The sequence below is a fragment of the Felis catus genome, chromosome B2, assembly GCF_018350175.1.
Source record: "Felis catus isolate Fca126 chromosome B2, F.catus_Fca126_mat1.0, whole genome shotgun sequence".
Taxonomy (NCBI): Eukaryota; Metazoa; Chordata; class Mammalia; order Carnivora; family Felidae; genus Felis; species Felis catus.
Window position 1 is genome coordinate 120,588,794 of NC_058372.1, and position 21,241 is coordinate 120,610,034.

The 21,241-nt window shown below is 41.3% G+C and overlaps 1 protein-coding gene across 14 annotated transcripts in view; it reads left to right on the forward strand.

Annotated features, from left to right (window-relative positions):
* The first annotated feature begins 1,867 nt into the window (after nt 1-1,867).
* The window catches only part of TBPL1 (TATA-box binding protein like 1), a 36,034-nt gene continuing 16,660 nt past the window's right edge, over nt 1,868-21,241 (forward strand). The window contains exons 1-3 of one of the 14 annotated variants that reach the window (XM_045058081.1): nt 2,091-2,402; nt 9,203-9,285; nt 11,929-12,016. Coding sequence is in view for 2 of the 14 variants with exons in the window: in XM_045058085.1 (XP_044914020.1) it covers nt 1,883-2,356 (474 nt within the window). In the remaining 12 variants the exon portion in view is untranslated. Of the gene's footprint in view, nt 2,403-3,144; nt 3,360-9,202; nt 9,286-11,928; nt 12,017-21,241 lie in introns of those variants that run through there. The other 13 variants (XM_045058080.1, XM_045058077.1, XM_045058085.1 and 10 more) reach the window with 13 other exon arrangements.

The following is a 21,241-nucleotide window of genomic DNA, read 5'->3' on the forward strand; positions in this document are numbered from 1 at the left end:
ACTGTCCCCTAAGTTGTGCCCCACTCATCTGGCACAATGGGAGAAATTATCTCTCAGTTGGTAAGGGGGCACAGCAGAAGATATTTGAGAAGAGCCCCGAGGAATGAGACATCCCTGACTCCATTGTCCTGCTGGGTCTCTGCAATCCTGTTTAGTGTTTTAACCTTATGAGGGATGAAGTGGGGGGTGGGGGGGGTGGGGAGGGCGGCAGAAAATCTAACTGTTTCAATTGGCAGAGTAGATATTATCTGATCACTATCAATGCAAGATAACTAACCCACTGGCAGAAAGGACTCCTCTTACCAGCTATATAAGTACCACTTTATTATTGCCCATCTCCTTCTGAGTGGCCCTGCTGAACCAGTCTGTCTCTCTCAGAGCACCAAGGGAGTAAGAAGTAGCCAATATATTCCAATAGCTTGATTAAAAAAAAAACAAAAACGAGTTTTCATAAAGCTAGAAGCCTTAGTGGACACAGATATCTGTTGTGAAGGATCACTTTTTGCTTGTTTGTTTTTAGTTATCAACTCAACACAGACAAATGCTTTCATAAATAGAAAACTGCATGCTTAGGGGCCACATTAATGTCAAATTACTCAAAGTTTCAAAATGCTCCTCTCAATTTCTATACCTATTTCATTGCTGATCAGTACAGTTTACAGACTGGCTTTGGTCCATACATCACATTTTAAGGAGCACTTATCTAACAGATAAATCTCACTAGGTTCCCAGCCTAGGTATCAATTTCTGTATTTAATGGAGAGTCTTGGTTCAGAACATATACTGTATATTCTAATCTTACCTACCACCTGAATAATGAGTAATATTATAATCTTACCTGGCACCTAAATAATGGAGCGCATTCTAAGACCAATGGAGCCCACTGACTCTATCTCATTGTTTTACGTCTTCCCTGGTGAAGTGAATTCCTTGGTCAGAGGAAGGGTGTATGGGCTAATGTGATAGGTCTACGGAGAATGGGGCTTGCTTGCAGCAACATACATCCATTTCCCGGATGAGGCACTTGTAATGAGACAAACTGTCGACTAATCTATGACAAAAGGGAGTCTGAAGTAATTGACTGGCTTCATACCAGGTATCTTGCTGGTCCCCTGAAAGAAAGCTGCCTCATGAAGACCTTAAAATTGGTCACCATTGATGTGAAATTGACTTTTCAGCCTTGGCACTCATCAGGGGATTACAGCCTCTCCCTTGCCAGTTCCTTGGCAAATCAGACCATGTTACACTACAGCTTAAAACCCATCACTTCCTCTAGCGCTTGGAAGAAAATCCAAACTCCCTTCTGCGTCTACAAGGCACTGAAAGTTTAAGGCCTGACTTTCTCTCCAATTTCATCTGGTGTCACTCTTTCCCTTGATTAGATCAGGACGCTCCATCCACGCTAATGCTTCGGCATAGCAAACGCCTAGCATATCTTGTTCCCTCTGCCCGGAACACTCTCTGAACATCCCTTCCACTCCCATAGCTTTCAGTTAACAGCTGAAATGTTACCTCCTAAGAGTCATCACCCCAGTATGACACAGACATTACTTTCCAGTCAAGCCTCGTCTATTTTCTTCACTTATACCTAACCAAGCTACAATCATTTAATATTATTCGAAAATAAGTTAGTACAAATATTGCAGCAAAATGGAAATTCCATTCATCTACAGAGCTTTTTAAATGCTCAGATATTTTTTGAATACTTAGAGTAGGAAGCAAAAGATCAAGAGCCATCCTTAGAGACCCAATAGATAATAAAATACCCAAGTGCTTGCATACTCCCAAATGCCCTGAAGTCAGCCCTTGCCTTCATTTTCAAACGGATAGTGGCATTATCATTTTTCATCCACGATTCACACCAATCAGAGACCAGATACCCATGACCCCGCCTTGTGGCCTTTTATTAAATCAGAGCTGCCCGTCGGCCTCTTCTGTGGCCAGAGGCTTCTGGCTGCAGCTGAGCTCGGGAGCAGAGGCCCGTGCCAGCCTGAAGAGTGGGACTCCGGGGGCGCCGCGGGGTTCTGCGCTGCCTGGCGCTCCCCAGGCCGTTACCCGAGTCTCGCTCCCGCGGGCAGCGCCTCTCAGGCCACCCCCGAGAGCTCATCGGACCCCAGCGCGGCCGTTCAAACTGGCGAGTGTGCGCCTCTCGGGGTCCCCGGATTCCAGGGCTACTTGGGCGCAGAGCCGTGAAAGAGTCTCAGTCCCCAGGCGCCCAGCTTTCGAGCGACCGCCCTCCTACGCCCGTCGGCCTGAGCCACCGTTTCTCCTGCTGGGCTCCCCAGCCCTAGCCTGCAGCCGCCCTCGCCCCGGTCCATCCTTCCAGGATCTGACTGCGCCGCGCATAAGCCTCTGAAGTGCTCGGGCTCCCAGGCGGAGTCCTGACCGCAAACCCAAGTTGAGTAAGGAATATAGGGAAGGGAGAGGCGACAGAAGTGTGACCTAAGCTCCCTGCCTCTATCTGTCTATCTATCCATCCATCCATCCATCCACCCACCCACCCTTCTATCGATCTGTCCATCCATCCTTCCGCTATCATCTCCTGCCGCTGTATTTTAGGACTAGAATTAGAATTCCTTAATGAGAGGTTTATCATGACGTCGTAAATTAACGTTTAACTGAAAAAGCGAAAATAGGACTTTTTCAGACAGAAAAGGTCTTAGAAAATAAATTTACTTGTTGAGAACTAGTTTTGCTAATTGCGTTAAATGGTGGACCTTGAAGTTGAACGAGCTAACGAGAAAGTTCTAAGGTTTTGACAAAAAAATTAAAGTCCATTTATACTATACTGTATGCCAGGAACAACGAACTCATGTTTAGAGATGAGCTAGAAAGGTACAAAGATCACGCAATCTTTTCAAAACCTTTTTAGGCGGTCCTCCAGCAAAAGAAGTCTAGCCCAGTAGCAGTCCCTGCCCCCAACACCCGGACGTCGCCAAGCCCAAGAGCGGGAGGGGCCTACCTTGGGGGACTAGGAAGGAGGAAGGGAAAGTGGGGAAAGGGGCGGGGGAAAGTGACGGGAGCAGTGAGAGCCGGAAATGAGTGGCTAGCGAGGAGCCCAGGGGCGCCCTGTCCGGCGGCGCTCTAGCCCCCGCGCACTGTCTCTATGTTCCCCCTGCGTCTGGTCTATTTATTGTCGCGGGGAAGAAGCGGCCGCCCAGTACCCGGAACAACAAAGCACGAAAGACGGAGCTCGAGCCTCGGGGGCTCCTAGCAACGGGTCGGGGCGGGAGTTCCATGGAGACTGGGGAGCGCGCCCGCCTCATCATCATCCTTGTCCTCCAGCTTATCCTCCGCGTCCGACGTAACCGGCAGCAGCGCTGCCGCCGCGTTCTCTGCCGCCGCCCCCTCTTCCCACGGTAACCCCGTAGGCGACCCTGGGCGGGGGGAGCGCGGGCGACCGGGCGGCCTGAGCGCCGGGTGCCGGGCATCTGGGCGCCGGGGCTGGCGTGTGCGAGCCGGGCCGTACGGTTGGTGGGGTGTGCGGGGGCGGACGACCCGAGGAGGGGAACTAAGGTGGGAGGAATTGGTCCGGGGGCCGAGGGAGGGTCTACTTCTTAGGGAGGACCGGGTGATATTTGGGGAGCTCATCAGGGATAACGGCGTGGGGGGCGGGGCGTCCCTGCCTGCGAGCTTAACCGAGCGGGGTGTAGCAGAAGAAAAGAGGTGTTTTATTTTTCCTGTTAGCCACCCCTGGGAAAGACAGAAGGGAGATTCCCCATCCGTTTCTGTGAAGCCCTCACCCTGGAGAAGAAGAATCGTGCAAAGATGCTAGGGGTCCATTGCTTCCCAGAAAACTTCCAGCGGCCTCTGCCGCGGCGGGAATGCTACCAAATAGCATCTTCCCCGGTTACTGGTGCCGGCGATGCCAACAGCCCCGCTTTATTATTATTATTATTATTATTATTATTATTATTATTATTACTACTATTACCCAAATTAGGTTTGATGAAGGGTCCGGAACTGAGGAAGATAAAATGAATTGTGGGCAGAGCTAAGCGAGGATCAGAATTGGGATAAGCGCTTAATGATAGACCGTAAGAGCCCTAAAAGTAATTTAATTGAGAATGACGGTTTTTAAGACTCCTTCAGCCGCGGTGTGCATCTGCGGGCTCTGTCAGTGTGCTCATTGCAATAAGACTCAGACTGCAGCCAGCCAGTTCACATCTGTGAGCTCTCTGGCTGCGTCTGTCACCTGCAGTTGCAAAGCGACACTGGCAGTTAACCAGCGTGGGCTTCTGTATTTAGGGTTAAGAACAGTGCCTTAAAATTGGCTGAAGGTAAAAAAGAGAGAGAAACAAGCCTGGTGTGATTTTTGTGTGAAGAACCAATTACAGAATCCCTGAGAAAATTGAAAAATAGAAATACAAGGAAAAGATTTAGCAGTCGGAGCGTAGTCTGCTGTCTCTTTTAAAGTTTGAGAAAATGGCAGGCCATTCAAATGGAGAAGGGACTTTTATCGCTATCTGGTTTCAAGAATTATTTGCAGTTTGATACCTCCAGGTAAATATTTGTCAGCTTATATGATCTCTGTGCTTTACATCACTATTTAGTGGTTTTATACTTTCCCAAATCATTCCAGGTCAGTAAATGAGGTTTCCCTATGGCATACTGAAATGGCCACATATACCTTCAAGAGAATATCATCTTCATGTCCAGTGAGAATAAAGCTCTTTATATAAAGTTGAGGATTAACAATGAAAATAAAACTGATAAATCACAGAAGCAATTATGTCAACCACAGCTTCTGTTTGTCTCAAGCCTTTTTTTTTTTTTTTTTTTTTTTTTTTTTGGCTAAGCTGGCTTGTCTTAAGCAAAATGTGTCATCCTTATTCTCAGCCCCCTCTTTTCATACTCTTTGCCTTCAAGATCAGAAATTAATGGTCTGCTAATAAGTGCTCTTGATTGGTTCACTATAGCCAGAATAGCGTTTTTAACACAGGCGTTTTCCTGGAGTTGGGGTTCAGTATCTCTTGTTAAAGGACTTTCACGGATGTGCAAAGAGGTGGGCAGTTATCTTTAATGGAAAGTATAAACATTGGGAGATTTAGAGTTGCTTAAGATTCTAAGAGGAAAAACCCAAGATTGTCACCTTTAGGTTAATGAATCAAGGATTGTTTAATCTTTTCATAAAGCTCTTCTTCTATGAAGGATATCCTGGGGGAGGACCACACTTGAAGCTGTTGGATGTTGAGTCCCAAGATTTCCATAGTGCACATGAGACTTAAGTGAATTCCCTCAATCACAGGGTTGCCATCACATACTTCACCTAGACCTGTTTGTGGTTCCCTGTCTGTTCCGTGTTTGAGTGGGGGTCAGGCCCTAGCTTCCACCTTTAGTAGCAATCCAATTTCTGTGTTCCCTGCTCTCTACTGTAACATTCCCAGTGTTTGGTGTTGTTTTAGTTCCTATCCTTATTTAATCATGTAACAGTCCAAATGATTTTTTGGGCTATTTGTATTGTTTGTTTCTTACGGAGTTTTCGGTATACATCCTTGGGCTATATACCCTTTTCATTAATGTTAACTTTGTTGTATTTTCCTTCTTCTGTATCCCTCCCCTTTATTTGTAGAATTGAAGTGGTCATGTCAGATGTTATGTATTCATTCTGTTTGTGCAGAACAGCAGGTTAAGAGCCTCATGCTGGGACTGTATTGAAATAAAGCATGTAAAAAATATTGTCACTTTTCAGAATTAAAAGGTGTTTTACAAGTTCAAGTGGTAGTACTATAATTATAGACACAGTCACTTTTTTAAAGGTTAAAAGTATTGTAGAGCTCACTGTGTTTTTAATTGAACCTCAGATTTTCATAATTTTTATTCTGAAAACCTTCTTAGTATCAGTCTTTTCTGATAATTTTGCATCTGAATATTTAACTGAAATTACATTTTGCCAAGTTTGAGGGAACAATTTAAGTGATTCCCACAAATTTTTCTTTATGTGGATAATTTTTATATCAAAACTTTTGTGGATATACAGTAGTCCCCTCTTTATCTGTGGTTTTACTTCCTGTGGGTTCAGTTCCCCCTGGTCAGCCAGGGGCTGGAAGCAGACAACCTTCCTTCTGATGTATGGTCGGAATGTCAGTAGTAGCTTAATATTAGGTTATTAGGTCATAGGGCCTACGTCATTCACCTCATTTCATCTCAACATATATGCATTTTATCATCTCACATCACAAAAAGAAGGGGGAGTATAGTACAATAAGATATTTTGAGAAAGAACACATTCACATAACTTTTCTTATAGTACATTGTTATAATTGTTCTGTTTTATTACTGTTGTTAATCTCTTACTGTGCCTTATTTAGAAATTATGCTTTAACATAGGTATGTATGTACAGAGAAAAACATAGTGTATATAGGGTTTGGTATTACCTGCAGTTTCAGGCATCCACTAGGGGTCTTGGAACATATACTCTACAAATGAGGGGACCTACTATATACGTGTATAGAATGTGCAGAATTTGCTCTAAAGTAGAGCAAATACATATGAAATATGCAACCGAATGTTATTGGAGAATGTTATTTCTTATCATGGATGTGGCACATCACTTACAATAAATATTGTATAATCTAGTTGAATGGGTGTCAGCATTGTTTTTAGGCGAAGGAGCCGGTAAGAATCTGGTGATTGATTTCCTTCCGTTGCATCATTGACCATGTGATGAAATTATTATTGCTTTGAAAAGTGAAATTTAAATTGATTTTAGAAGAATTCATAGTAGAATGTTTCCCCCGTGTGTTTAACTGAAGACCTGTAGTGCTTTGAAAATTTAGCTGTGTTGTGACATTTGAATTAAAAAATAAGATTTCCTGAAACGTACACTCAGATTTGTTACACCTTTTATATGCCTAATGCCGCATCGAGTATGTAAAGCTGGATGAAAGGTGTTTCTCTTCAGGTGCTTTTTGTGCACTTGTAGATAGCAGAGAAATGGACATACCGTGAATACCGAAACACGACACACAAATTTGTGTTTTGAATCCCTTGTTACACACTGCCCGGTGCTATTGATGTACAGATTTCATCATGCCTGATAAAATTAGGACTTTCTGGAGGATCAGGACTATGAGTTGCCATCCTGTTGTATGCTAATGTCATGCAGGTGTGTGTACATATTTTGAAGATTAACATGTTAATAAAAGGGTATATTTATTTTCTTTGACTTCGGAGGGTAACCTGGTAGATGAGGGGAACCTTTAATTATCTAATCTAATTAGTAATCTAATTCTTGATGCCTACAATTTCAGTTATTTTGGGGTTTTTTTTGTTTTTTTGTTTTACTGGCTGCAAATTATAAGCAAAAACTTCTCTAACATGATTGGGGATTTTTTTTTTTTTTTAAACCAGTTCAAACAGTAAAAATAATGATTTACTGCCTTGAGTAGCTCCAGTATTTGCTCGCATGAATACCACCTTGGGAAATTTCGAAAGGGTGAAAGAGTATATGCGTGTTTGAGGTCTTGCCAGGCTACGTATACAAATTTGACTTTTGTGATACAACCTTTTATTAAGAAGAAAGATACGGAGTGTGTGTGTCTGTGTAGTTGTGGAAAAACCAAGATTCTAGAAATAGGTCATTAGTGAAAAAGAATCAGTTTGTATCAGAAGTTATATTCATCTGGTCTTATCTTGTGATTGGTGATAAAACTCAAAATTTGGCTTCGATGGCTTGTTTTGTATGGGACACCTGCTGCTAGGGATCCCATTAAATGTTAAACACACTAAAGTGAGTTCTGGGACAGTTCGGATGGGCCTTCGTGCAGGAATCAATAATGAAACTGTTTAAAATTTCACGAAAAAAAAAAACAACACAGCACAAAAGTTTGGCTGGCAACTTCAAGCATGTAGTATTCATTCATCAAGCAAGAGTACTGAAAATCAGATTGTGTACTGAGGACGCTTTTGTCAGGACATGTGTGGATGAGGACTCTTACTGTTTTAATTGTATTTAGCACCATAGAGATCTGCTTATAAACATTGGTCCGTGGTATGTTTTTTTGTTTTGTTTTGTTTTATGTCTGTTTATTTTTGAGCGAGCGGGAGAGACAGAGCAGAGCTTGAGCAGGGAAGGGGCAGAAAGAGAGAGAGGGAGAAACGGAATCGGAAGCAGGCTCCAGGCTCTGAGCTGTCAGCACAGAGCCTGCCTGATGCATGACTTGAACCCACAGACTGAGATCATGGCCTGAGCTGAAGTTGGATGCTTAACTGGCTGAGGCACCCAGGCGCCCCTGTTTTTGGTTTTTAACTCCCTCGATGAGAACGCATAAAATTTTAAAAGAAGTAAAAATTTGTTTTTGTTAATTAAATAGTTCCAAAGAATCAGGTGCGAGCCTTCTTTTGTTGATAAATTACAGGTATTTTCATTGTGAGGCAGAACAATTTTAGTCAAAATCAGTTATACTGTTTTCTTAGGATTAGTCTTAATATAGCACTTAACAGTATGGAATCAGGATACAGGCTGTCTGTGTTCAATACAGTGGCCGTGCTGCTTTTTGATGATGTGGCCTGAGTAATTTATTTCACTGCCTTGATTCCCCAGTTGTTTCAACTACAGTATGGGACTAATCCTTGTACGACCCTGTAGGATTGCTGTGAGAATTAAGTGAAAAGCATTTGGAACAATGCTCAGCATAATTAGGTGAACAGATATTCCCTGATGCTGACAGCAGTGGTACTAGGCAGCACATTAAAGGTGAACCAGCTATATAGTTTGTGTCCTTCATATGGAGGCTTTCTGTTAAAGCACTGGAATTCTTGATGTGTGATTACCAACTTAGACTCATCCCTGCTGTTAGGTTCTGGGGGGAGGGAAGCACTTTTGTTTTAATTTTGAATTATCACACAGGCATCTGGTTAGCACTTACGGCAGATGGACTAAGTAAAAAGAGACATCTCTGTTTCTTGGGAAAGGAAGGCCAACAAAGCCTGATCTGGCACCACGTTGCAGCTATTGAAATGCTATTACCCTGTGGACTTGACCACTTGTTTTGCTGTATGGTGCTTCTGAATAAGAGCAATAGACCCTGATGGTTTTATTTAGCAGAATTCCTCTTTCTTTAGAGGACACTATTTTTGCTTGTATAACCTTAAATGGTGATAAACTTGAAACTTGTTGGTGTCTTTGTCAGGCCATTTAACTTGTGTTTTCTGTTATCACTATAAATGTCCTACATTGTAGCTTTCTTGTAATTTTAGAAGTAGCTGAGACTGCTGTTCTGCTCCAGTAATTCAAGTGACTCAAGGATGACCGCATAGAACTGGAAAATTATTTGTTTATGGTAAGGCTAACACCAGATACCGAGGCTTACCTAATCAGGGGAATAGCTTGATAATTGTAGTTTTGTTTAGGCTGTTATTAAAATGGTTAACTTTTTAAAGCGAAGTACAAATGTTTTAGTTTAGTTAGAAGGACATTTGAAACTGCTGACTAGAAAATAAATGTTTCTGCTTAAATACAGTGAATTGCAAACTGTTCTTTTCTGTTTTGGCTGACATCCAGGTCTTGGTTTTTAGTTGAAATAATGTTTTCATAAAAGGTATATTACAGAAGTTTATATGAAACGTGCTATTAAAAATATGTTTTGCTTTAAACGTACAGGGGTCGAGTTTTATAACCCTTCCATCTTGTGCTGTTTTGTTTAAGTTGGTTTTTATACTATTTCTCCCCTAAGAAGATTGGCGTATATGCTTGTATGTAGAGATGTGGCTTTTGTTTTCCTGTTTAAAGAGAGGGAAGTTTAGTTGATGTTCTTGATTTAGTTGAGTAGTCCTTTCGTTGACTAGATTGATATAGTATTGATATAATATTGTTAACATTATTCCTATAGCCATCATGGATTCTGGATCTGAAAAATATTGAGATAAGCAAAGAAATGATCGTGGCTATTTCATGGATATCTATATCCATATGTATCTATATATATCTCTGTAGATATCTATATCCATAGATATATATCCATAGATATATCTATAGAGATATATAGTTTATACATACACACCTCCATATATCCTTTTAGATATTCTAAGGACTATAGTGGGAGATTTTTACGAAAACAGGTCTCCAAGGTGTTAATATTGTCCAGAATAAAAGCCCGTTTTGAAATAAAGGTCTGACTGACACATGGTTAAATGTTCCCTAGTGTTCTTTCCACCACACTTTTTCAGGGACAGGTGTTGCTGACCTTGAGATATAAAGATAATAAAGCTAATGTGTAGTCTAAAAGCACAAATACGAAGATGGAAATTTGGTTTTTGACTACGGTCACCATTTATAGAACCCATCGTTGTTTGAACCTCAGCTAACATTCCTGGTAAGCCTGAACCTTCTGTGGAATAAGAACCACCCCAGTCCTTGTAAATTGCTGCAGAGCCTCTTTCAAGGTACAGAGCCTTTTCTTTTCCTTACCAGCTGATGGCTACAGTGAGCTTCTTGGCTGTCTCCAGTTATTCGTATGCATGTGTAACCCGGTAAAGTTGTGATGAGCATCCTTTAATTGCACGGCTTGACCATATATATCCCAGAATCTCTGCTGGGGCAGGTTAGGGTAGATGTGGATGGTACAGCCTTCTTGAAGGCATAGTCACCAGTTCATGAGACCTGCCTCAGCACAACGTTGGTATGCTAATCTCAAAGGTACACTAGATTTCTTAACCCAGTTCTTTCCTCCTTTTTTGGTGATGGTGGCAGTTAAGGTATGTGACACAGCTGAACAGTTTATGACTGACGAACAGCCATGCGAATAACTCTTTTATCATCTCAGCAGCATACTGCTAGTGTGAATCCTTCGGTTAGTAAAGCTGAGAAAACCTTTGGCTGGCCAGTGATCTTGAAAATTCTCCTTCAGTGCATAGTACAGTACCACTTGGATAATTGTTTAATTTGTGTGTCTATTAAGAATGTGTGTCTATTAAGAATGTGTGCCTTTTAATTTACTCTTTCTAGGCTTTTTGTTTGGGGCCGATTAAATTGGAAGAGTTTCAAATGTCTGAAGCGACATTCTTAATTCGTCTTGTGTTACATCCTCACTCTTACTTTGTAAAGAGTGGAATGATGGCTTTATTATCATATTCATTTAATTGCGCGACTGGTAGGCTGGAAGCAGCTGACCTGTTGGCTGGTCTGTGACCAGCTACCATGGAATGAACTTTGGGTATGGATGGTTTAGGGCTCATAGGACTCCTGGGGTTAAAATGGAGAACGTAACCCTTAGGAGAAAGGAAAGGGAATATATACATCAAAAACGTTAAGGATCTGTGTGGGTGTTTTAATTAAAATAATTCTTTCTTTACATCAGAAACATACTTCTGTGTTTGTAAAAGCTCCTGAAACACAGTTGCCCTTCAGGATTTGGGGGTCTAAACTGAAACCAGTAATAACTTGTTAGGTGTGTGAACACTAAGCAGAACATACCAGTAAGTTAAATAAAGGACATAATAGATGCTGTTAGAGAACTTGAGTGGTTTGGGGCTACTAAGCTTCTTACCTGTTACAGTGAAAAATGTCTGCCCTTCCTACTTACTCCCCAACCCCGCAATTCGGTTTTTCACTTGTTCTTGAAGTATTCATCTAATTTAGCAACTATTTGTTGAGTTGATGGCCAAGTGCCAGCTAAGCCAAATTCTAAAGGTTACACATTTATATTAAACAGCTCTCTTCAAGGCTGTGGCGCCTATAGCACACGGTTATCATGCAGACGGTACCTCTGCGGTACCCTCTGCTCGGAGAGCTCCTCTTAGTGTTTCGTGACTGGTTCCTTCTTATCCTACAAGATCGCACGTTAAGAATAATTTTTCGTCTCTGAGGAACTTAAGAGGCCTGCCTGCATCATTCCTCCTAGAGTTTCTCTTGTGTCCTCTTATTCCCTTCACAACATAGATCACATTTTCTTAATTATTTTAATTGCTTATCTGTTCATTGTCAGATTCTTCCACCGGAATACAGCTGCCGTGAAGTTTCCTTCTCTGACCGTTGTTCTGAGCTGTCTTCCCAGTGTTCAGCTACAGTGCTTGGTTCGTATCAGTTGTGGATTCAATGAGTCTACCCACAAGTAAGAGTCTGTTAGTGAAGCAATGAGGAAAGGGCATCCTAGGCAAATTTAAAATTAAGAAAAGGTCTGCCGGAGGAGAAATAGTTGAGATTGTTAAGGTGTGTTGGAAGTGGAAGAAGATTAGGTCACAAAAGGTAAATTGGAGGCTCGAAGCTCACTGCATTCCAAGCCAAGCAAGTTAGATTCCATGTGTCCGTGCAAGAGAGCCAGACTTTTCCTTAAGCAGGGGTGTGGCACAGTTAGGAAGAGAGCTTATTTGTTGGATGGACTAGATTGTGGGTACTGCAAGCAGAGTTCCATTAGAAGGCCGTGGTCATAAGGACATGTGAAAGCCTAAAATAAAATGTTGATGCTTCGGATGCAGAAAAGAAGCAAAGTGGAAAGTTGACTGGGTATAAGAGAAAGAAGAGCTGAAGGATGATTGATTCTGAAATTTCTGAGTCAGGTGTTGAGTGAGTGTTGGAGGGTGGCTCCATCAACTGAAATTAAGAATTAAGAGACCACAAGTATTTCTGAGGGGATTAATTGATTTTGGATATGTTGGTTTAAGTTAACGAACATACCGCACAGCCAGTGAAGAAAATGGATTCAGATCTCTGATAGGTTAGGATCGATGTAGGAGTCATAAACTCAGAGATAACAGTTGAAGCTTGGAAAGCTTATAGAAGAAAAGGGCTCTTAAATTCATCGAGAATATGAAAAACAAATGGCCTCAGGTACACGTCCAGATTTGTGTGTGCACAATTTCAGGGGTTCCTCACCTCCGGAACCTATTGTTGAGCTTTTCAGGAACTGTCCTGGGATTCAGTGAAGAACTTCCAATTTGCGGAGCAGAAAGGTATTGGAGATGGGAGGAGAACGTAGGGAAAGGTGCCTCAGAAGCCAAAACTAGGGGTGGTGAGGGAGAATTTTGAGAGTCAGGAGTGCCCCGTGCTTTATGCTCTGGAGAGGTCCATCAGGAGGGAGTTTGAACTGCGACATCAGATTCAGCAGTGAGCCGCTCGTTCCTAAACATTTCATAGCATGCAGAGGCACAGGGCAGAGTGTGACAGTTTCATGCATGAATCGAGTTAAGGAAACAATGCATGGTAAACAGACTACAGAAGTCTTGATGTTCTCTAACGATAAACAGGCCTGATATGAGAATAGAGTCCATTTTAAGGACCTGCCGAAAGGGAAATTCCATGATTTTGATGACCTGTTGTGGTGTTGCAGCCCAGTGGTTCTCAGCTGGCTACCCACTAGAAACAACTTGGCAATGTTTTCAAAAATTAGGGCCCCCGATGAAGGTTAGTTAATCAATATCTCTGGGGGTTGAGGCTTTCTGTAGTTGTTATTTTGTTTTATCTTTTACTTAGTAGTTAAGAGCTAGTGTTGCAGTCAGAAAACTTCATTATCATTCTTGATTTGTGTTCTGTGTAAGAATACTTTCTTTTACTTGTATGTTATCTAATTACTCAGTTTACTGTTGTGCTGTTTTAAAATATTTTGTCTTTCTCACAGACCTTAATTTCCAGTTTAAAAAACGTGACTCAGCCCTCAGTCAATTAAAAGATCTGACAGTTCTGAGTAAATTAAGACGTTCTTAATGGTGCTTACATGTGGAAAGATACTCATTCTGTAACCCTGTTTGCTTTTATTTAAGTATGTTACTTTTTTACTAAATAGTAAAAACTGCTTGTTACCTAGAAAAGTTTGAACTCTGTATTACTATTTTCCAACTAGCTAATTTATTTCATAATTCTACCTTCCTTTTCTTAAAATGGCACTCATACATGGCATAGACCTTAAGCAGGTTGTCTACACTAGAGCACACATTTTATACCAAGGGTAAGCCTGTAAAAGCAGTTGAAAGGAAACCATCAAAATAGAAAATTTCTCATGTTGTGTTCTACCTTGGGGTGCTTTCTCTTGATTACATTCTTGGTGAGCTGTCGGCATTCAAGTTTGAACCCTGCATTCACATCCCTGACCTAAAAATCAGAATACAGAATACGGAGAACTTTGAATTTTATGGGTGTCAACCCTGACACCAACCAGAAGGTGAAAGAGGGGTTGTTCAGCTTACTAGCCACCTAGGGAGATAATATTTATACTACCAAGAAAATGATAATCTTTTTAAAATTATGTGGTTTTATTAGCTTATTAGTGGCTTAATTAGTTTCACAAAGTGTGGTTACTTATGAGTAAGTTAGGACAGATATCCAGATTCTCTATAAAGTGACAGACGTAACTAGTTTTTGAAATGATGGCTCACAGTATGGGAGAATACGACATATAAGACTGGGGAGAAAACCTATGCCATACACTTGAAATGAACACAGTAGATTTACACTTTAAGCGAGATGAACATGATACACAGTTTTGTTGCAGTTTAGTTTCCAAATCTGTTGTACCTCTAATTTTCCTGTGTTTGCAGGTACCTAGCTAAGTAAAAGCAAAATATATATTTTGCAATATGTAATAGACTTGGTCAGATTCTTTTTCCCTCTCTCTCCTTGTTCCCCTTCTCCCCTAACCCCAACCCCCCCCCCCCCCAGAAAAAAACTGCATAATAAGCACTTGGTTTGAAATGGTTTTATTATTGGGGATTTTTAAAAAAATCACTGTTAAATCTATTTTTTTATAATACTAAACAGACACATCAAAATTATATTCTTTATTTTTCCACTTGCTTTTTTCTTTTTTTCTTTTTCCTTTTATTCTTTGTCTTTTTTAGAGTTTATTTATTTTGAGAGAGAGAGAGAGAGAGAGAGAGACAGAGAGAGAGAGAGAGAGAGAGAGAGAAATCCAGAGTGGGGGAGGGGCAGAGAAAGAGGGGGAGAGAGAGAGAATCCCAAGCAGGCTCTGCACTGTCAGTGCAGAGCCTGACTTGAGGCTCCAGCTCACAAACCACAAGATCACGATCTAGGCTGAAATTAAGAGTCAGACACTTAACCGACTGAGCCACCCAAGCACCCCGAATCCCACTTTTTTTTTTAAAGAGAGAGAAAGCAGAGGAGAGGGGCAGAGGAGCCTGACATAGGGATCAATTCCATGACCCTGAGCTCATGACCTGAGCTGAAATCAAGAGCCTGATGCTCAACTCACTGAACCACCCCGGTGCCCCTCTACCCCTTGCTTTTAGACTTGAAAGAACATGATTTGTTTTTGTTTTTGTTTTCCAAAGCTTGAGGACCACAGCAGATAACTGGAAATCCTTTCCAGTTTTGAACACTTCTCTATTCATGGAAGATAAAGAAAGGAGATGATAATAACAATGAGAATGGCTAAGTTTGAATGCTTACCAACTGTTAGTACTGCACTGTGTTTTGCATGAAATTTCAATTTTTGCAACACTCCAGGATAGGTCCTATTACCTGCCTTATTTAATAGATGAGGACATTTAGGCACAAAGGCATTAAATAACTTACCTAGGGTCACACAGCTGATAAATGGTAGGGTCTTGATTTAACCCAAGTGATCTATTCCAGAGTCTGAGCTCTGAAACGTGTGTGTGTGTGTGTGTGTGTGTGTGTGTGTGTGTGTGTGTGTACTGCTTTTTAATCTCAAGCTAACAGTTAAGCTCTTCCAGACATTTTATTGAATGTGTTTAGTGTCTTGGGAACTATGTTAAGGTTTGGGTGTAAAAATAAGTAAGATTTGATTATGTGCTTGAGGAGTTTATTGTCTACCAGGGAGACATAAATAAATACGAAATTTTACTATAGTGTGGGGAAATCCTGTGATAGTGGTTTGCATAGCAACATGGTACTGGGACTCAGAGTAGGGACACCCTGGCTCAGTCTTAGGGATCGGATGTCTCAGTTCCTTTGATTTCTTATTTTATCCATCGTGGTTTTAATTACCTTCTCTACTCGGGTTTTCAGATTTTTACCTCTAATCTGGACCTGTCCTGAGTGATGGACTCTTACCTAATTGTCTGCTCTGTACCTCCCTATGGATGTCTTCTAAGTTCCTTCAACTCAGCATTCCCCAAACAGAATCCTCACCATCGCTCCTTGTCCTGTCTGCTCTGCAGCTTGCTCTCCTTCCAGTGTTTCTGTAAATAGTATGTTAGGCAACAAACCTGGAGTCATCCTCCACCCCCTTTTCCTCTTTCTGTATCAGCCACAAAGCTGGGTTCAGTCATCTAGAAATGTCACTCTTCTGTCTACTTCTTTGCATCTTCATCCACCCTGTCTCCACTGCTTCCCTCTCTCACCAGGACTGCTGCACTGGACCCTGACTGAGTTTCCTGCCCGTTCTTATCATCCAGTCCATTCTTCCATTACAGAAGTGCCGGGGATATATTTTTAAAAAGCAAATACTTCATGTCATTTCTTGCTTCTCTTTTAGTTCATTGCTCTTGGGATGAATGTGAGAATGTGAAAATCCTTAACGTAGTCTGGAAGGCATGACCCCTCCGTGCGTCTCCAGCCTGGTCTTGTGCCACTCTTTCCACTTGAGCTGTGCTGGCCCTTCTTCAGGTCTGAATAGTCTGTACTCTTAACTCACCTTAGAGCTGAGAACACCTGCATTCCCTCTACCAGGTCTTGCTCAGGCCTGGATCCCCAACCCCCCCCCCCCGCCCCGCCCCCAGCATGAGGCCTAATGCTTAGATTTCCAATTCATTTCTACAGAATTGATTGAATGAAGGGGATGCTGAGCTATAGAACAAATAGGAGTGAGACAGGTGAAGAATTTTAGCAAAGGAATAGCATAAGCCGGCAAAAGATTAATATTCTTTAACATATAAGAGCTTGTACAAAGCAGTAAGAAATCTCAGAAGGAAAATGAACAAAGAATCGGAGACAGTTAACAGAGTAAATACAAGTGGTAGTATTTTAAAAGTGTACTCTTATCAGTATTCAAGGAATTTCACCCTCACCAGTTAATTCACTATTGGTTTTTCTTGTATCTCAGATTGTCAAAGACCTTTTCAGAATACTTTGTTGGCGAGCTATGACAGAATATACATGTGATCTCAGTCTTGTTTAATATGCAGATAAATGTAAGGATTCAGCAGCCTAAAAACATGTGCCTTTTTTTTTTTTTAATTTTTTTTTTTTCAACGTTTATTTATTTTTGGGACAGAGAGAGACAGAGCATGAACGGGGGAGGGGCAGAGGGGGAGGGGCAGAGAGAGAGGGAGGCACAGAATCGGAAACAGGCTCCAGGCTCTGAGCCATCAGCCCAGAGCCCGACGCGGGGCTCGAACTCATGGACCGCGAGATCGTGACCTGGCTGAAGTCCGACGCTTAACCGACTGCGCCACCCAGGCGCCCCAACATGTGCCTTTTTGAGCATGGGGGAGGGGGGACCTTAGTAATTATAACTGTGGTGGGACTTGTTTTTCTTTGAGTATTTTGTATGTGATTGGAAAATGACATGGTATCTTCCTTAAAATCCTGCATTAAGGCCATTTGTTTGAAATATTAAGAAAGCTATCCATTGGGCGCCTGGGTGGCGCAGTCGGTTAAGCGTCCGACTTCAGCCAGGTCACGATCTCGCGGTACGGGAGTTCGAGCCCCGCGTCGGGCTCTGGGCTGATGGCTCGGAGCCTGGAGCCTGTTTCCGATTCTGTGTCTCCCTCTCTCTCTGCCCCTCCCCCGTTCATGCTCTGTCTCTCTCTGTCCCAAAAATAAATAAACGTTGAAAAAAAAAAGAAAGCTATCCAAAGTAAATTTTGTTCTTCATAAGGAATTGGTACACTCAATTTCTCATCTTTTGAGTTTGAATCCGCAAATTTCAAGTTATATTCGGTAAAATATACTTATTTTCTTGTTATCCACAGTAATACATTAGTTGATGTTAGCATTGACTAATATGGCGTTAATTGGGCACATTATGATTTGGGAGGTGTTCATTAATTTCTCAAAACAAATCATGTGAAGAGTAAATGGTGTATGCATTTTGCAAATAGTGTAGGAATGTTCAGAGCCAGCCCACTTTCACAAAGCTTCCACTAGGATCCAAGTTCTCTTACTTTATTTCTGAGAGAGAGAAAGAGAGCCTCTGCTCAAGCACTGGGGAGGGGCAGAGGGAGAGAGGGAATCTTAAGCAAGCTCCATGCTCAGTGTGGAGCCCAACCCGGGGCTTGATCTCAAAACCTTAGATCGTGACCTGAGCTGAAATCAAGAGTCAGACACTTAACCAACTGAGCCACCCAGGCACCCCCAAGTTCTCTTATTTTACAGATAGATTTTAGTACATGATGAAATAGTGAAATTCTTAAGTGGGCTACTATTTAAACATTATTAATATGAGGTAGATATTAGATTATTCTTAAATTGCAAAAATACTTTTTTTTGTTTTAACTGGAACTTTTTCTTTGAGTGTAAACCATTGATTTGCCTTTCATTAAGCACACATTCAGAAAATCATCAAGTTAAATTAAATTAAATTTTCCTCCATTATTTTTTAGGCACCATCACAAATATTTTTACTGACTGAAACATAAAAATTTTCCTTTCTATTTTTTTTAAATAGATAGTTGCTGGCAACCCACCACTTGTTGTTAATTTCCATAAAAACAGTATTTTTGTAGTTTTCTTAATACAGATTTAAAAACCGTTAACAGTTCATTTTGATGCAAGGTATTTACATGAATGCTACCAGCTTGCTGGTCTTCAGAATTGTTATTTAGACTAAGTCATAGGTGGAGGCAAAAGTAATGAAGATACTCTCTGTTTAACTCAATGTAATCATGGTCTGTACATCAAGTACTTTTTGCTTTATACTTAAATACTTGTTGAATGTTTTATGTAATATGGATGGCATAATATATAAGCTTTTCCTTTGGAAAGTACAAGGGTTTTTTTTAGGCCAGGCGTCCTGTTAGTAAAATTTTCTTTCTGTGGCTAGAATGCAAAAATGCCAGCCCTAAAGATGGGTCCCGGAAGTGCACCAGGTGACAGAATGATAGAATGTCACCCTGCCACACGGGTTCAAGGTTTGCAGCTTCGTCCATGTGCCTGTGCTGTTGCCCTGTAGTGCTGCCAGTCTTCTCCCTCCGCTGCCCCTTTGAACATACACGCATGTTGAAGGCAAAGCGGGAAGTTGAGAATTGGGATGTTAATTAACTAAACTGACACAGTAGCTCTAGAACTGAAATAAAAATTTAGTGTATAATGCCTAGTTTGTCAGTAGCCTGCCTTCATCTAAGATGTTAGAATCTGGGATTTGAGAATTAGGTGGGACCTTAGAAACCATCTAGTCTCATCTTATACTCAATCGAAGACTCATTCTATAACATTCTTAACTGTTGGTTAATTCTCTAGCCACACCTTCCCCCCCCCCCCCCGCCTCCTTTTGTGACACTTGTCTTCTGTGGAGTCCCCTGCTTTGCAGTGGTATTTGTTTATCGGTGTGGCTTCATGAGATCTGCTTCCATGTGACTTTAACTGGTTCTGTCAGTTTCCTTTTTATTCAGATATTTGAGAACAACTGCTATCTTTTCTTTCCTGCGCTAAATGTCCTGAGACTTCCCTCACACACTATTTTTATATCTCATACCATCCTACTTCCCTCTGGATATCTGGTTATCATTGCCCTCTTTAAATGACAGTGTTTGGATATTGAGACGTTTTGGTAGCAAAAAAGGCTATAGGCGCTCCTTTGCTGTAGGTGCTCCTATCTAACCTAGGTTCTGTTTGTTTTTTAAGTAATATAATCACAACTTCATGTTGTCTTAGTATGGCCTAGTGTGAAGTAAAGTCTTTTCTTAAACACTTTTTAAAATTATTGTGGAGAGGCACCTGGCTGGCTCAGTCGGTTAAGCATCGAACTTCGGCTCAGCTCATGATCTGACCTGGGTTCGAGTCCCACATCAGGCTCCGTGCTGACAGCCTGGAGCCTCCTTCGGATTCTGTATGTCCCTCTCTCTCTGTCCCTCCCATGCTTGTACTCTGCCTCTCTCTCTCAAAGAAAAATAAACATTAAAAAAATTATTATGGAAATTTTCAGAGAGAATTAAAGGGAGAATAGTATAATGAATACCCATCTGTATGTCTATCACGTACATTTAACAAATGTTAAGACATGCAACAGTAACGTGACATTTTTTTGGTCCTAAAATACAATTATATTTACTGTCCATATCTATTCTGTATCCCAGAATAGATTGTCCAAATTTGTTTGGTTCCTGTAGCAGGATTCCAGCATCTAGGGAGTCATCTGAAACTTTATCCAAATCTATGTTAGTGAGTTCAGATAATGAAAAACACTTGCATTTTAACGTAAATTATAAACACGACATGCCTCCCTGAATATTTTGGTAGTGTCTCTAAAAAATAAGCATATTTGTCTATGTAACTAGTCTGTCATTGCACATAACGAAATGAACAGTAACTCCCCAATATATGTATCACCCAGATCCATACTGATGTCCCTCAAATATTTCCTACAACTGGTTTGTTCAAACCAGTGTTCAATCAAGGACCATGACAAACATATTTTATGTATTTTAATAAAAATGTAGGTGGGGGGCCTGGGTGGTTCAGTCGGTTAAGCATCCGACTTCAGCTCAGGTCATGATTTCACAGTCCATGAGTTCGAGCCCCGCGTCAGCTGGGGCTGTGCTGACAGCTCGGAGCCTGGTGTCTGCTTCAGATTCTGTGACTCCCTCTCTCTGACCCTCCTCTGTTCATGTTCTGTCTCTTTCTGTCTCAAAAAAAAAAAAAAAAAAAAAAAAAAAAGTAGGCTTTAAAATTTATCAGTGTTGCATTTTATTTTATTGATACAGCCTAATTGGGCCAGCCCAGGAATTAACAGACTTTTTTTTTTTTCCTTAAACACCAGATGGTAACTATTTTAGACTTGTGGGTCATCTGGTTTTTGTCATAACTGCTCAGTTGTGCCACGTGGTCATTAGGTAACACTTGAGCATGGCATGTTCCAATAAAACTTTTTTTTACAAAATGGCCACTGGTCCATTGAATAATTTGCTGACCCCTGCCTAATCTGCGGCGATCTCCATTTTTTTCTCTCTGTTAATATGGCTTCTCAAGGTTTGCATCGGTTCATGAAATAATACTATTTGGTTATAAAATTCAACTACCTGTGAATCCATCAAGCAGTAATAGCTGTCATTTAATTAATGCATGCTGTGTGCTGTATGGACATAGATAACCGTACTTAATCCTTCACAGCACCTTGGGGGGGGGGGGTGCGGTGATACCGCCAGTTTCCAGACGAGAAAGGGAAG